Source organism: Papaver somniferum, chromosome 6 (assembly GCF_003573695.1).
Source record: "Papaver somniferum cultivar HN1 chromosome 6, ASM357369v1, whole genome shotgun sequence".
NCBI lineage: Eukaryota > Viridiplantae > Streptophyta > Magnoliopsida > Ranunculales > Papaveraceae > Papaver > Papaver somniferum.
Window position 1 is genome coordinate 12,764,268 of NC_039363.1, and position 17,119 is coordinate 12,781,386.

The 17,119-nt window shown below is 38.8% G+C and overlaps 1 protein-coding gene, 1 non-coding gene and 1 pseudogene across 6 annotated transcripts; 1 reads left to right on the plus strand and 2 right to left on the minus strand.

The window, feature by feature from the left end:
- The first annotated feature begins 5,628 nt into the window (after positions 1 to 5,628).
- On the plus strand, positions 5,629 to 5,700 carry TRNAP-AGG. Its single transcript has one exon. It is a non-coding gene; the product is annotated as a tRNA-Pro (tRNA).
- Positions 5,701 to 5,859: 159 nt separating this feature from the next.
- LOC113290498 lies at positions 5,860 to 7,321 on the minus strand (annotated as a pseudogene).
- On the minus strand, positions 7,071 to 13,255 carry LOC113286954 (RRP12-like protein). Of its 5 annotated transcripts, XR_003329601.1 has the most exons (4): positions 9,730 to 13,255; positions 9,319 to 9,487; positions 8,634 to 8,792; positions 7,140 to 7,269 (listed from the first exon to the last, which is right to left on the minus strand). XR_003329601.1 is itself a non-coding variant. In XM_026535609.1 (2 exons), the coding sequence occupies exon 1, from the start codon at positions 13,198 to 13,200 to the stop codon at positions 9,748 to 9,750; it is 3,453 nt and encodes a 1,150-aa protein (XP_026391394.1). In that variant the 5' UTR covers positions 13,201 to 13,255; the 3' UTR covers positions 8,992 to 9,487; positions 9,730 to 9,747. The 5 variants fall into 5 exon arrangements, 1 of the variants encoding a protein (XP_026391394.1); XR_003329602.1 differs by lacking the exon at positions 8,634 to 8,792 and having other exon boundaries at positions 7,071 to 7,269; XR_003329603.1 differs by lacking the exon at positions 7,140 to 7,269 and having other exon boundaries at positions 8,527 to 8,671.
- Between the last annotated feature and the right edge of the window lie 3,864 nt (positions 13,256 to 17,119).

Genomic DNA, 17,119 nt, shown 5'->3' on the forward strand with positions numbered 1-17,119 from the left:
TATGAATTCTTTTTCCTAGTCCTATTACCTTATTACATGTCTTTCCTTTTCTTAGAACTAGATGACTTCTAATTCCCTTAGGATTACATCAATTTCCTAATCTTGTCCTAACCAGCTTGTTAATGACTTCTATGTTGAAGTTTAACCAACATTCTCCCCGTTAAGCTTCAACCTTACCCGTGACATATCTTGTACTCCAATCAATTGTCTCATTTCTTCAAACTTGATCCGAGCTAATGCCTTTGTCAATATATCTGCTTTCTGCTCAGTTCCTGGTATGTGTTCAACGTTGATGATCTCCTTCTCGATACATTCTCGTATGAAATGATACCTTTTGTGAATGTGTTTCGTCTTCCCATGAAACACTGGATTTTTAGTGAGTGCAATTGCAGACTTATTATCAATCTTGATGAGAACTTTTTCAGGTTCTCTTCCTTTGATTTCACCCAACAGTTCTTGAAGCCATATTGATTGTTTAGCTGCTTCTGTTGCGCCATAACTCAGCTTCACAGGATGAGAGGGACAGTGTCTTGCTTCTGTGAACACCATGTAATAGGTGCTTCACCTAGATAAAATATATGACCAGTTGTACCTTTTCCATCATCTTGGTCAATATTATGACTGCTGTCACTATACCCAACAATTCCTTTTGATCCTCCTCGACCATACTTCAATCCACAGCTGATTGTTCCTCTTAGATATCTCAATATCTGCTTTATTACATCACCATGAGACTTGCGTGGACTCTGCATATAACGGCTTGCTACTCCCACAGAGAAAGCCAAGTCTGGTCTTGTGTGTAACAAGTATCTAAGGCATCCAACATTTCTTCTATAACTCGTTGGATCAATCTCAGCTTCTTCTTGTGCCTTTGAAACTTTAAGTCCAAACTCCATTGGTATCTTAGTTGGATTACAAGTTTCAAGTCCTGCTTCTTTCAGAATTCTCCTTGCATAAGCTTCTTGTTTAATCTGAATCCCATCTACTCCTTGATGGACTTCTATGCCAAGGTAATAAGTGAGTTTTCCGAGGTCTGACATCTCAAACTTTGATGACATTTCTCTCTTGAACTCATTGATCACCTTAAGGGAGTTGCCAGTCAAAAAGATCATCTACATAGACTGCAATCACAAGAAGCGTTCCCTTTTCTTCTCTTCTGTATACTGATGTTTCTTTAGAGCACTTAACAAATCTGATTTCTCTTAAGATTTGATCTAACTTTGTATTCCAGGCTCGAGGAGCTTGTCTTAGACCATATAGAGCTTTTGATAACTTATAAACCTTATGCTCTTGTCCTTTTACTTCAAAACCTTCTGGTTGTTCAACATACACATCTTCTCGCAATTCACCATGTAAGAATGTGTCTTAACGTCTAAGTGGTGAATTTCCCATGAGTTTGATGCTGCTTCTGCTATTAAGAGACGAATTGTCTCTAGTCTAGCAACTGGTGCGAAAACTTCATCAAAGTCTATGCCTGATTCTTGAACGTATCCCTTAGCTACAAGTCTTGCCTTATATTTTTGACAGTACCATCAGCATTCCGTTTTATTTTGAAGATCCACTTAAGACCAATCACTTTTACCCCACCTGGCTTATCAACTAGAAACCAAGTCTTGTTTCTGTTGATTGAAATAATTTCTTCTCTACATGCTTGTGTCCATTTAGTCGAGACCTTTGCTTCCTGAAAATTCCTTGGTTCATCATTAACAGAAAGTAGCATAATCTCACATTCTTCTGCAGCTTGAAGAACATAATCCTCCAGATACTGTGGCTTTTGTATCTGTCTTGTTGATTTTCGCAGTGGAATGGGTTGAGTTATTTCATCGATCTCCTCTTCTCTTCTTCTTCTTCTTCTTCTACTTCTTCGTTATTCTCAGTGTTTTCATTATTCTCTTCTTTTCTTGATTAACATCATTGTTTCCATTGGTATTGATGATTATGGGTCCTTCGCCTTCATCAATTACTTGACCCCATCTCATGTGAAACATTCCTGGATCCCTACTTGGTCCATCATTAGTTTCTTTCCAGTTCCAGTTTGCTTTTTCATCGAATACCACATCTCGACTCACTATTACTCTTTTCGTTGTTGGATTGAATAATCTGTAAGCTTTGGATCCAGGCTCAATTCCTAGATGCACAAGAGTCTGAGATCGATCATCCAGTTTCTTAAGAGTTGCAGAATCAACTTTTGCGTATGCTTTGCAACCAAACACTCTTAAATGATCTATGTTTGGTTTTCTCTTTCGCAAACTTTCATATGGAGTCATGTCTTTCAGAGCTTTCGTAGGTATCCTGTTTATTAGGTATGTGGAGTGTCGTACAGCTTCTCCCCATAGATAATTAGGTACCTGCATAGCCTTTAAATAACTTCTTGTCATCTCCATTAGAGTCCTGTTTCTCCTCTCCACCACTCCGTTTTGTTGTGGTAGCCCTCGAACCATCTTGTTCTGAGACATAGTTTTTAAGGTTCTGCAACTTATGTGTCCTAACCTTGCGTGCCACTTCCATGTCTGATCTTCCAGTATCATATTCAGACACAATGGCCTTCCAATCATGAGACTTATCTTGCAGAGTCTATTCTGTGAGCGTGAGACTCTAACTAAAAGTCTTCCACTTGGGTCATGAACTGTTAGATAATCTTGTCGCATTCTAACATCACATCCAACTTTTGTAGCTTGTCCTAAACTTAGAATGTTGCTTTGTAAGTTTGGGATGAAGTAGATGTTTGTGACAAGCTTCTGTTCTCCGGTCTTGCTCTGAAATAGAATTGATCCTTTCCCTTCAATTTCTACAGAAGATCCATCCCCAAACTTCACTTGTCCTTTGATTTTCTCATTGAGTTCAAAAAAGTAGTGTCTCTTACCAGTCATGTGATTGCTGAATCCATTATCTAAATACCAGATTCCTTCTTCTCCATCCTTTGATTCGTAGTTCTTTGGTATTAGTTTCCCTTCGTTTAAGAATACAACTTTGTGCATGAAAAGAGTTGTATCTGCTTCCCTTGTTTCACTCTTGTTTGCTTCTTCCATCTTTTGTATTCTTTCAGGGCATACGAGGAGAAGTGTCCTGGGTTATCACATCTGTAACAAATAATGTTTGATCTATCCTTCTTTTCTTTCCCTTGGTTTTGATCATTCTGACTTGTTGTTCTATCTTGTGAGTTAAACCTTCCTCCCCTTCCTCGGCCTCTGTTTACTCTACCACCTCTTCCACGACCTCTTCCTCTTGTCGCAGATTTTTGTTGGTAAGAGTTTGTGTACAAGAGTTTTCCTTGAGTTTCTCCATTGTTTTCTTCATCAAGGATTCTCTCTTCATATGCTTTCAATCTTCCAATTATATCTTCATAGCTAGTCTTCTTTAAATCTAATACTTGTTCGAGAGAAGCTATGATATGAATATACTTGGATCTTGGTAAACTATTGAGAAACTTCTTTACCAGTTTATCTTCATCAATGGATTGTCCAAGTGACGCAGCTTTTGAGGCTATCTCTGATAGCTTTCCTGCAAAGTTATCAATAGTATCAGTGTCTTTCATCTTCATTCTTTCAAATTCAGACATTAAGGTTTGCAGACGGGCTTCTTTAACTCGATCAGCTCCGAGATTACGTGCCTTTATTGCATCCCAAATTTTCTTTGAAGTTTCCTGTTCACCAACTTGTAGAACAAGACATTCTGGTATTGCTTGAAAGAGTAATCCAATGGCAACATTGTTTTTGTCTGGGTCCAATATACCAGGATCAATTGTTTCCCAAACTTTGTAGATTTTCAGCAGTACCTTCATTCTCATGGCCCATACTGTGTAGTTTGTGGTGTTGAGGATTGGAACTTGTATTGATGGTGGCGCGAACTGTTTTACACCCACAATGGTGGTTTCGTTTTCCATGGCTCAGAAACAAGCTCTGATACCAATTAATGGCAACTGCAAGATGAAACTTAGATTATATAAAGACAACTCTCTTTATTGATGTTTAGAAAATCTCTCAAAACTAAACACAAGCTCTAATCTTGCTCATATGATCAACCACAACTTTGGTGACAATATATATATAGAACTATGAATTCCTTTTCCTAGTCCTATTACCTTATTACATGTCTTTCCTTTTCTTAGAACTAGATGACTTCTAATTCCCTTAGGATTACATCAATTTCCTAATCTTGTCCTAACCAGCTTGTTAATGACTTCTTTGTTGAAGTTTAACCAACACACCCACCACCCTCAACAAAAACCACTACTGACCGTGAGCACCCACCACACCGCCACCACCAATCAGCACCACCTCCAACCATAACCACCAACAATCACCACCTCCAACCAGCAACCACCACTGCCACCACATACCCCAACCACCACCACCAACATTTATTGATTTTATTTTTTTTATTTTTTTTTTGAAAAGGAAGCATGATAATCTTTGTTTTTACAATTATATTAGGATTTGGTAATCCATTTTAACTTTTATTAGTCTGAATTAATCCTAATTCAGTCCATTGTAATCCAAATTATATATCTTTAAAAATCTTTCAGATTCTTTTAAGAAAGATTTTTATTAAAGGGAGGGCAAAAGTGATCCGAGGAGAGAAAAATCGTAGTCGACTCGCCTATTTAGACCGAATCAATTTATTTTTTTTGTTCGGACCAGACTACCCTCTTCATACTCTGTGTTACCGATTTCTAAATAACCGCTCTATCTCAATCCGTGAAACGAAAACTTCTGGTAATCACCACCACCGGCGTCCTGCGTCCATATCATCCGTCATCTAAACAAACAATCAAAATTAAGTACAAAAAAAGAAAAGCTCAAGATATATCAATAAAGTTGCTGAATGAAACTAATCAAGATGTCTTCCATTAAACCAGCGCTTAGATCTCCATTTTCTAATATAACTGCAATTAATCACAAGTTTTTCCTTCTATAGGTTCTTAATCATTCTTAGTTATAATTTTTCTCATGACGTTGGTCGCACCATAGGTTTAGGGTTTAATTCATGAATCCCACCGTTTCTAGGTTTTCAACATGTTGTACATATGAATCATGACAATTATTGATATCTTGGCAATTATTTGGTAAAATAACAAAATTTAAACTTATTAATGGTGCCAGTATAGATGGTCGTTGAATTACTCGTAGTAAAGTAACTAAACCTAGAATCATTCGTCATCATCTTGTTCAGGCTGGTATAGTAGAGATACGTACCCAAATTGTCTACATTTTTAAACATGGAATACTAATACGGCGGGCTCATTGGATATTGGCGGATCAATCAAAAAACTACATCTTCTTAATCGTAGTCATCCTCTATCTCTCACAGATGTGATGGTGTTGGAGTTTCGAGGAATGAGGGGTGAGTTTTGGGTTGTTGAAAGGTGTATTTAATAAGGGTATATCGGTCGGAGTTGGAAAAATAAATTGAATCGGTCGGAACAGGCGAGTCGATTACGATTTTTTCTCTCCTCGGATCATTATTTGGTCTCTCTTTAACAGAGATGTTTAAGAAACATTATAAATCATCTAGATTCTGATAAACTAGTATCTATTTTTATCCATATAAATCTTCGGATCCGTAAGAAATTCTTCCGATAAAGTTATGCCTGCCCAATTGAGCTGGTGGTTCTCAAAACGAACAACCGGGCAATTGGTCTAGTGGTATGATTCTCGCTTAGGGTGCGAGAGGTCCCGAGTTCAATTCTCGGATTGCCCCAACAATTTTATTTTGCTCAATTATGTTTTTCTATTCCTCCCTGTGGAGGAGGTGAGCAGCTGTAAGGGATTCCCAAGAACTAAATAAAAACTGTTCTGTTCTTTTTCGATTCATTACAGATTTAATTTCTGATACTCAAAGACAACTACTCTTATCTACACAGACAAGCTGCAATCGAAATAATAAATTCAGAGTGGTTTTGCCATACACAAAAAACTTTGCGCAATCAAAATAAGAAACAAACCTTCTTAGTAAGACAAGACCGGACACACATCAAAAATTACAAAAGAAAAGTTTACAAGTAGTTATTAAACTCGAGCTCTCCCCACGGTATACTTTTTTATTTCTCGGAAGCTTCAACCTTCAAGCAGTCCTCATGTATGGTTTTGTATGACCTTCCAAGCCAAAGTTACATGCCGTTCTTCTGTGAGTGTCGCACCGATTGCAAACCTTATCATGTATACCCCTCCTACAACGCCATGAGTCATATATGTTCTTCCTGATGCATTAATTGATTCAAGTAACTTTCTGTTAATCACTTCCATTTGATCTTCAATGTGCTTCACATCAACGATCTTTCCGTTCAATGTAGGACCGAAAACCGCCTGAGGCTTAATCCGAAAACACGCCATAGAAAATATTCTAGGAACAACAATTTCAAACCTCTCGTCCTTTCCTACGAGCTCTTCGAAATGCTTAGCCATCTTGACATGACTCCTCAGGAAATTTCTGAGGTAAGTACTAGCCAGAGCTTCATTGACCGGAATCTTCTGCTCAGTGCTATTTGCCAATCTTTGTAATCAATAACTTGTTTTGATTCAGTAGCTTCATTTCTCAAATACTCCGCGTTTGTTGACAAGGCCATGATAAGAGCATTAGTGTCTTTGACCCATAAACAACAGCAATCCAATGTGGCCAAGAACCACTTGTGTGCGTTAAAACTAAACGAGTCTGCATCCTCCACACCATCAATGAAGTGCCTGAACTCTGGGCAAATACATGCACTTCCAGCGTAAGCAGCATCCACATGAACCCAGACACCGTACTTTTTGGCTACATTGCAAAGTGGGCCGACTGGATCTACGGCCGTTGATGCAGTTGTACCTACTGTAGCACATAGATATAACGGAACCAACCCGGCTTCTATATCTGCTAGAATTGCCGTCAGAAGAGAATCTGGAGACAGCGCAAACTCAGTAGCCATGGACGTTTTGATAACACGAAACTTCTTGGGGTGTATACCGGCAATTTTAGCACCTTTTTGGAGTGCACAATGGGTTTGATCAGAAGCATAAACGACTAACTTGTTAATATTGTCTCTACCGATTTTGCTCAACATTTGATCTCTTGCCGCGATTAGCGTACACAAAAGGGCCTCACAAGTAGTCCCTTGCAGAACTCCTCCTCCTGAACTTCCCAACTCGGATGAGAAGAGAAATGATTTGGGAAGATTAAGCATTTGACCAAGCCAATTCATGACAATACTTTCCAATTCTGTTGCTGCTGGAGATGAGACCCAGTTAAATGCCACAACATTAAAACCAGTGCTAAGCATTTCACCGAGGAACCCTGCAGTGGAAGCGGTAATGGGAAAATAAGCTAAGACCAGGGATGATATCATTTTTTATATCTTGAAGGATGGTTTCAAATGGATTCAGAAATTTTTTTTTTTTTTTTGAAGCATAATGGATTCAGAATTGTATGGAGCTGATTCAATATCTCTATAGTAATCAGCCAGGAAATCAACAATCATGTGACCTTGCCTTCTAAACTCTTCCGGGTCTAGTGGATTACATTACTAGGCATGTTTCCAATGTAATCAGAAGGAAGACCATCAGCAAAAATCTTTTGAGTGTAAGAGAGAGGAGCTAGGAGAATTTTATCATTGACAAGTGGGAAGTATCACAAGTTAATATAGAGCCAAAATAAAGGCCAAATCTATGTACAAAATTAGCTAGAGGCGCGCCTTTTTGAGGGTGGTAGGTTTTGAGTATTGATAATTTCAACTGAGATCATGATCAAGAAGTGACTCAGTATTGGGACCGCGAACAGAAGAATACTGCTGGACAATGAAAAACAAGATAGAAACTTTGATTACAACTGAACCCCAAAAGTAGACCACCAATGCAGTACGGTTGACCTGAATTCATACCTACTATTCCAACACCTTTTAACAGGTGAAAAAAATGGCCATCATCTTTCCATGGATTGAATTGTAGGTTGTCGGCTATTGACCTACTAGCCAAGTGTGGGTAATGAACAAGAACTTTTTGCTCAAAATGCAACAGAAAGAAAACACTTGGAAGATAAATGTTCAAGTCTGGTACACCTCAACTAAGACTAAGAATAATGTTAACTTGCATCTGAGCCATTTCTGCTACTGGCCTAGAATATGACTGTATTTTATAATAATATCTTCCGTCATGTCTGTAAGTTCTGCCTGAAATCCTTATTCCCAGAAATGATGCATATGGTTTACTTTCCCTCAGACTCTCCTAGCATAATAAAGGTGACTTTACATTGGCACTGCATAACCAGTATTGCAGGACTGAGAATCTGATATAGGGAGTCGGGGTTCTACTCGAAGTTCAAGTTAATGATACTAAGATACTGCTATCCAACTCTACATTGATTGCAGGGTTCATGGTGCAACTGAGATGTTGAACCAGTATTCCAATGTGTAAAGCATTACTATTTCAGCATTTCATAACGCAAACTCATGATCAAGAAGAAAATACTGACAGCAACACGCACATGATCAAGAAGAAAATACTGACAGCAACACGCACATGATCAAGAAGAAAATATTGACAGTAAGATAGGATATGTATACAAAAATTTTGCCATTCTCCACCGAGATAATCTGGAATTTCTAAAAGTAAATTTGCCACATAATACAGATTATCAGGTAGGCAGCAGAGTAGCTTACTTACAATGTTAGGCTTACGGAAGCTGAATTCTTAGCATAGTCCTGAAAAACACTGATCTTGGTCACCTACTTGTTCATGGTAGAGCATGATATGGTGTTTCAGGTCTAACAACAGTGCAGGCAGAGGAGCAGACAACATATTGCAGAATAAGCCGAATAATTGCTGGCAACATGGAGTACTAGGGAGTGAGAACAAACTGAACTAATTGCATGAAGAGTTACAATTATGACAAAAATAGTTGTCTCACTGGTAGATTGGTCCTTGCGAAAAAAGAGGTGTTAAATACCAAACATGAAAAGTTCAAAACATACTATAACAGCAATGCAACAATTGTTTCACTGGTAGATTGGCCATGGTCTTATAAGAAAAGAGGTGTTAAACACCAAACATGAAGTGTTTGGAACATACTATAACAGCAACACAACAAGATAAAAATAGAAATCCACTACTCTATATCTCAACAGCTTAACCCGTAATTAGTAAGGTGTAAGGAAAAGGTATTTAGTGTGACTGAAATACAAAAGAGAAACTGGCAAAAGCTCAAAAAGAACATATAAAAAGGGAAGGATCCAACAAACACATCAACAGAAAGGATAAACAAGATGACAAAAATTGCCTTTCTTTCGGAAAGACCGATGCATCTGAACCCATTTGTTAAATAAGTAAATTGCTTTTTACAAGATAATACCTTAACGAGCAGCATATCTTCCCTCAAAGCAGGTTCTCTTAAAGCAGGGCCATGCCCAAAAAGTCCAATATGATGAAAAATATTTAGTTGATGACCTTGTGGATTTTGATTAACTGAGTTCCCCATATCAAAAGTATTCCGGGCTGCATGGCCATAGGCGCCACTGAAGCTGGGTTAACAAAAATAATTGGCTGTTAACTTAGTCGATCGTTATTCAAACTGTAACATAATTAAGCAAACAAAAATCATGACTAAAAGAGGCTCCTGAGCCTGAACAGTGTAACCTCTTGTTTCTTAATTAATGAAACAGATGAAAATGAAAGTAATTGTACAAACAACAGGTATCTATACTGACTTATAAAGATATATATCATCCCAATGTTCCAGGCATCTATTGATTTTCAAGCATACCTTCTTGATTCTCGCTTATTATTTAGCACTTTGGCGTCCCCTAAATGATCCTTTCTTGTGCTGATTGGCTTTGGAAGTCGATGCAGGTCTTCGACCCTTCTGTGAATGTGATTGTGCGCGATCAGATTTCTGGAAAAACTGGGATCCTTTACCAGAAGCTTTGTGAGAGTTATTTCTGTTGGGTGTGTCGAATTTATGTTTTTTGGCTGGTGTCTCGTTCTGACTTGTGTTAGATAACTCTCTGTGCACCCTCTTATGCCTCCCTGCTGTAGAGGAATCGGGATTATCAACCTTGTCAACATTCTCATCTTTGTCAGAGCTGTTCTTTCCCCGGCGTTGCTCCTTGACGGTCTTGAAATATTTCATATATTTCTCTGGAACGTCTATCTCAACTGATGTAGCACCGCATTTCCGAATAAGGATTTCCAGTATGACGGTAACCTTTTCTCTGAAATGACTTCTCGATACAGATGACCACGGAAGAATACCCTGAACAATATCTGGTAAAAGATTTTGCAGGTCGCTTGCCTGCAAAGTGGATACAAGAACTTTCACAAAGCCCAGAACTGTTTTTATAACTTCCTTGGCTTTGCTTTTCAGCAAAGCTAAAACAGATGGAACTACTTCAGGTGCAGAAGCACAAATGTCGCTCTCGTTGTATATCAGCAGCGAAAGAGCTGCAACTGCTCCACTCATTATGGAAGGAGATGCACCAGAAAGATAGCCAGCTATCATATTAAGAAGTTTTGCGTGAGGTGACTCGAGATTTGGAGAGGATAAACTTTTCAAGCTGCAGCTTATCTTCAGTAGCACATCGTAAGCTGCTTTTCTTGCGTCTTCCTTGGAATCCTTCAATGCGAGTATAATCTCATTGAGAATTAGAAAAGCTTTTGCATGGGTCTCCTCTGAATTACTCTTTAATAAGTACACAAACAAAGTGTGCAAACATGCAAAGCGACTTCTTAGACCCATGATATCATCAGGTAACTTGAGACCAAGCAAATGACTCAGCATTTCATCAAATCTGGATGAGTAAAACCAAGAATGCTCCTCAAATATTTTGCTCAAAGTACAATAAGCTGAGTACAGAACAATCCCCTCATCTTGCAATGCAGGTGTTATATAGTCGAAAATTATATCTACAAGATCCTCACTAGCTCCTATAAGAAGTGCTGATGCAAACTCCATTATCACGCACCTTTGTGCTTCCTGCTCGTCTACCTTCATGTTTCCTCCTTGATTCTCTAATTCCCCTGATATTTCAGTTCCAGATTTGGACTGGATCTTCTCTAATAACGAAATGAAAATCTTTTTTACTTCTATGATTTCAGTGATAGATGCCAAGCATCCAATTGCCTCCTTCAAATATTTGCGTTTCTCTAGAGGAGAATCCAAAAATACATCAGTAAGAGCCTGAAGCAAATCAACAGAGCGTGATGCCAAAGCCTTGATATTCTTTTTCGCAACTTTCTTTGTGTAATGAGCGGGTACATTCCGAGATTCAGCTATTGACTCATTGATGGTGGAAGTAGTTGGTTGTTCAGAGGAGTCTTCTAAGCCTTGAGTAGATTTAACTATACTTCTATTTTGGTTCACAAGTTGCTGCAGAGCTAAGCATACATTTTCATGCATAGATTCTTCTTCCTTGATAAAACGTAAAAGAAGCTTGGACAGAGCTTTAAATTTCTTGTGAGTATCTGTAGGATAGCGACAGAAAGCAGGTAACAAGTCCCAGAATGCACGGATGGCAGCCTGCAGCTTCTTCCTAACACGAGACTTCGTTACTGTTTTACAGGCTTGCTTAAGAGGTTCCACTAGGGGGATAATGTGATCCATATAATACTCCAATGATGATCCAATAACATACTTTTTTAAAATAGGCAGAATCCAGATGTTTAAACTGGTGAGCTCTTCTTCATCGAAGGAAACGGGTAGTAATGTCAGGATCTTCTCTGGCCCCATAGCGATGACAGCAGACCCAAAGCACTCTTCAAGGTGTTGGTACTTTGACCTGGTCGTGTCTCCGTTTGCAACTCTTAGTAGTTCTGCAAGTTTATGGACAACATCTTTCAAATAGAAGTATGACAACTCACCTAGCTTTACGAACACATTCGATATTACTGCCAAGATGTTCTCATTAAGCTCCCCATCAGAGTTAGTAAGCCGCATCATAAAAACCGCATCACAAATCGATTGCAGTGCCTTGGATTCTGGTGTACCCTTGAGTTTATCATCATCACTTGCAAGAGTTCCATTTGACGCAGAAGTCTTTAGGCCATCATCAATGTGTTGATTTACCACTTCTTTCAAGATACCAACGGCATCTCCAGAAACACTAAGACCAGCGCCTACAACACCCGCTATAGGTTCAAACACCAATGGAAGATTTATTACCCAAATGTTCCGCTTATCGGCGGCATAAAGCTTGTCAATACACTTTTTCAACAAAACACACGCAGCCAATATAGTATCAGCCGGGTTACTCTCTTTAGGCGATACATAGTTCCCAAGCCCAAAGATGATAATCTCCGTCTTCGGAACAACAATTTCCTCCACCTTCGAAAACTCCAAAATTACTTCAAGAAAAGCAAAATTATGTCTAGTAAGTAATGAATACTTACAACCCATGACCTTATGAAACTGCGACATAACTTTCGAAACAACATCATTCGACAAATACAGCACAATTATCTTAAGCACACTCAACATATGTACAGACTCCATCAGCTTCAACTCCTCCGCCAGTTCCGAATCCTTTGTAATTTCAACCTTAGACCATGCTATAGCTATTGCAAACGGCAAGTACTTGTAAAACATCGTCGAATAAAACAAGTCACTCGCCTCATTCACAACGTTAGTACATTGAACAGATTTATAAATCTCCTCAACACAGACTTGTGCACATTTCCTCACTTTCGGCCGTTTATCAATTGAAAACTCCAAAATCATCTCGAAAATCGATTTACCAAAATTCCAAGCTTCAAAATCACACAGTTTAATCAAAAACCCTAACGATTTAATCACAGAACGAATCGTAGCTGGTGATTGAGCAACTTTAGGTATTTTCAACAACGAAACAAGAACAGTAACAGCATCATTAGCTTTCGAAGAAGGTAACGATTCATATGGAATTAAAGGAAGTAAGATTGACAGAAACGAAGTAAGTGAAGAAGTAGCTTTGGAATCAAATGATGAAGAAGAATTTTCAGATGATGAGGAGAAGGAAGAGACTGTGTCGTCTATGGCGGAGATAGTAGCGGCGAAATAAGATAGTGGAGTTAGAGGTAAACCTTCTTCTTTGAGTACTATTCTCATAGCTGAAGCTGATGCACAGAGATGGCGGTGTTGTATTGCTCCTGATTTGCCATAACGTTTCATTAATTCTTCACATAGGTCTGAGTTTGCATCTAGGTTGAGTGTTGGAACTCCACCTTCTTCTTGGTCTAGGTCTAACATATGCTCGTCTTCCATGGTGATTTTTGCAGAGAGACTGAAAAGAGGGATTTTTGCTTTGATGAGACGGAGAAGAGAGGTGATGATGAAGAAGAAGTTGCGGGGCGGAATGAAAACCCTCAAAAGAACCGTTCAAATGACCAAAGTACCCCTCATTTTACTTACCAAAGTTACCCTTTTGGGCCTAATCTGGTGTGCCCGACCCAGAGGAAATTTGATCTAAAAGGAAACAAATATGGGGAACCATGTTTTAGAACCCTGATTTTGGGCATGCCTAAATCTTTCTAGGCATACAAAGCAATAGTCCTAACTTGGGTGATCTTATAAGGGGTAACCTATGGGTAGTTCAATTACCTATATGCCCTTAAATCTTTTAAATTACTAATCTACCCCCAACCCTAATACAAAAACCTATAATCAATAAACCTAAAATCAGTTTCATTCACCTTCTTCTTCCTCTCCACAGCAGCCGAACCCGTTCATCTTCTCCAAAAAAAAAATCATTGCATCATCGCCGAAATTTGATTGTCGATTCGTGAAAAGTTAATCGACGATTAAACTCATCTATATAATGGGTCGTCGTAAGCAAGTATCTCGTTCTAATCGATCAATTGAACAACCTGTTGAAGAAGAAGAAGATTTAGAGAGTGACGAAGAAACTGAAAATCAACCACAAATCCAACCGGAGGAAGAGATTGAAGAAGAACCAACTCCTGAAATGAGAATAAGAAGGTTAGTTCTACAAACCCATCTCGTATTTGATGTTTTTGGTTGGTATGATTGGTTTAATTCGTCAAAAACATGGTTTGTGCAGCGGTTACAGGGTTGGGTTCGGCGTAAAATCAAGTTTAGATTTGCGCCGAACTATTCTTCAAACTCAACCCTAAAACTGCATATGAACGATTCGGCTTAAAATGCATATCAGTTTTGCGCCGAACCTAGTGACATAAAGCCTTGTATTTAGGATCTAGTTATTCGATGGCATTATCATTTGTGTTGTGGAAATTTCATAAAATTTTGCATGTGTATAGGATCGGCTTGTATGGTAGTACTAGTTTCGCGCCGAATAAATGTTGTTTCAATTTCATAAGTTTTGCATGTGTATAGGATCGTCTCATATGGTAGTACTAGTTTTGCTCCGAATAAATGTTGTTTCAATTTCATAAGTTTTGCATGTGTATAGGATCGGCTCATATGGTACTACTAGTTTTGCGCCGAATAAATGTTTGAATTCATAATTTTAGGTTCGGCTTATTCGATAGTATTGGTTGTGAGACGAACAAATGAGATCGGCTTATAAATAGTTTGTGGTATGAGCCGAACCACTCTCTGTGTAAGCTATTGAAAATTCTAAGACATGGTTCGGCTCATATGTGTTATTTAGGGTAAGCCGAGCCTTCTTATTTGTTGACAACTTTTTGGCATTTGAAATCCATATTTCGTATAATTTGTATCCCTTTCTTGTTCGAAGTAGTCTTATAACTTTCATACTTGTGTCAGGACCGATGTAGCTAAAAAGAGGAAGAAGATGGAGGTAACACCTTCTACTTCTAAAACTCTCGATCCTCGAGGAGGAGGTAAAAAAAAAATTGGGAGCGGGAGGTAGGGGAGGCATTTTAAAAGAAGAAGCTGAACAAGTAAGAGTTGAAAGACAAGAAGAAGGAATAGTTGAAGATGAAAAGCTAGAAGGAATAGCTGGAGATGATAATCAAGAAGTTCATCAAGAAACACAACCCCAAGGAAAACCCAATAAAGACAAGAAAGGTAAGAAGATGGCAGAACCCGAGAAAGAGAAGGACGATGTTGATCGACGGATCACTGGTTTACACATTCCGGATGAAGATGACGTAATTACACCTCGATCAGATGGTTAGCCTCATGGTCTTCCTGAAGATGGAGGAAATGTGTTGATTGGTTATGCCGAATCTTGGGCGAAGAGAATTTATGAGACTCTTGATCACAACCGTGCAGTCCGAGTATTGAGACACCAGAGGGTAGCGGAATGAAAACTTTCTGAAGAGGTTCCTGAGGTGATTGCTTACGTACAAGTCAGTGCTTTATGGCCTGCTATCAATTATGGACATAAGGAATATGATAGTGTGTCGACCTCTGCCTTTACCGAGCGCTTTTTCCATAAACTTACACATTTCAATTACCTTTTGGAGAGATGGCAATCAAACCTGATGAGGCTAGAAATATTACAGGCCTTAAAGCAAGGGGTAGAAGTGTGGATGCTGATTTTTATGACATGAATTGGGATGAGCTCTACAATTTGTTCGAGGAAAGTCTTGGTTGGGATTCAAACAAAACTGAGTTGGAGTTTTGTCGATCCTTTAAGAAGATCAAGCTGACTAACTTGAAAAAAGGAGTTTGAGAACACAAAGCAGATAGTAATGGATCCCGTCAAAGTGAAGCAAGCCGGAACTGCCTACTTGCTTTATACTCTTGGTAGAGACATCTTTCCCGACACAACCGGAAACAAGGTAAATGCTAATTATCTCCAATTGGTAAAGAATCTTGAAACTTGTAACAAGTATGCTTGAGGGACGGCTATGCTCGCTTACCTGATGGAACAACTTTCCACCACGTCTAGGTTGACAAGTACAAATATTGGAGGGAACTTCACTTTGCTCCAGGTAACTTTTGGGAGTTCAGAGTATGGTTCCACTTATAACCATAAAATCGTATAAGCCGAACTTATTATTTATTTGGTTCGCCTTGTAATACTTGATCCATATTAGCCGAACAGTTTTCTGAGTTTGCAAACTTTATTCTTACTTTGATGTTTCCAAGTAAAAATTGTTTTTATCACTTCAATTCCTTTGATTTTTGAATGTGGTTCTTTGGATGTAGGTGTGGATATATGACCATTTCTCAATTTTGAACTTGGCCAAAGTATTTGAGAAGGATGTCGATTATGTTGATACAGAGCCAACTGCAGCACGGTACGAGTACGAGGACTCGAAGAAAAGGAAAAAAAACACTTGGTGGAAAGTTTGAGAGAGACGTTAGACCTACTGGGTGTTGATGATGTCACTTTTCAACCATATGAGAAGGAAGATGAAGAAGATGAAGTTGTTGAAGATGAGGATATGCCGGTAAGTATGTATCATGGGCCATTGTGGTATCCCGGTGGTTATCTTATATACGATCCTCGGCGAGTACTCCGTCAATTAGGATGTGTGCAAAAGGTTCCTTTGTTTGATGAGAAATTCAGGTTGTTATCAAAGAGTGGTACTGGAACTAAAAGCACCACTTCATCTTGGGAACCAAAGTATGATCCTGATCCCACCCTTGAGTTTTGGAATAACTTAGAAGATCACACATTAGATGCGTCCAAGTTAGCACCTTTACTTGATGATCCATGTGAAGAGGATCCGGGCTATATGGATTGGTATAACCAAATTTCTCATCCCTTCATTATCAATAAGAAAAGTCAAAAGATAGCTGATAAGAGGAAGGTGAAGGCAATCAAGATCACCAACAAGTCTACTTCCGAAGATGTAATCAACGCTTTCAAGATAATGGTAAGAATGACTTCACTTTATTCTATTTTCATATATTAGTTATGGTAAAAATGTCTTCAACCTCACGGTTATAAGTTGTTGACAAATGAAAAAATAGGTTGCCGCGGGTAGGGAGATGTTGAAAAAAATGAAGGCCAAACTTGGTTGCAAAACACCAATGACCGTGGAAGAACAAAAATACCTCTACAAAAAAATAGGGATGCAATCATCAACAAAGGAGAAGGACCCGAGGAACCCGCACAAAATCCTACCACTAAGAGGTCTCGACAAGTTGGTGAAGGTACAAACCAAGATGGTGCTACCGGCCAACCCGGTAATGATGCGTTGGAAGATGAATACCAAGGTGGAAGAAGAGGTGGTCGTGGAACTAAGAAGAGGGGTCGTGGTTAAATTCCCTTTTATGTTTCCAA

Excerpts from the sequence above, each read along its gene's own strand:
- LOC113286954 (XM_026535609.1), bottom strand. The coding sequence starts at position 13,200 with ATGGAAGACGAGCATATGTTAGACCTAGACCAAGAAGAAGGTGGAGTT.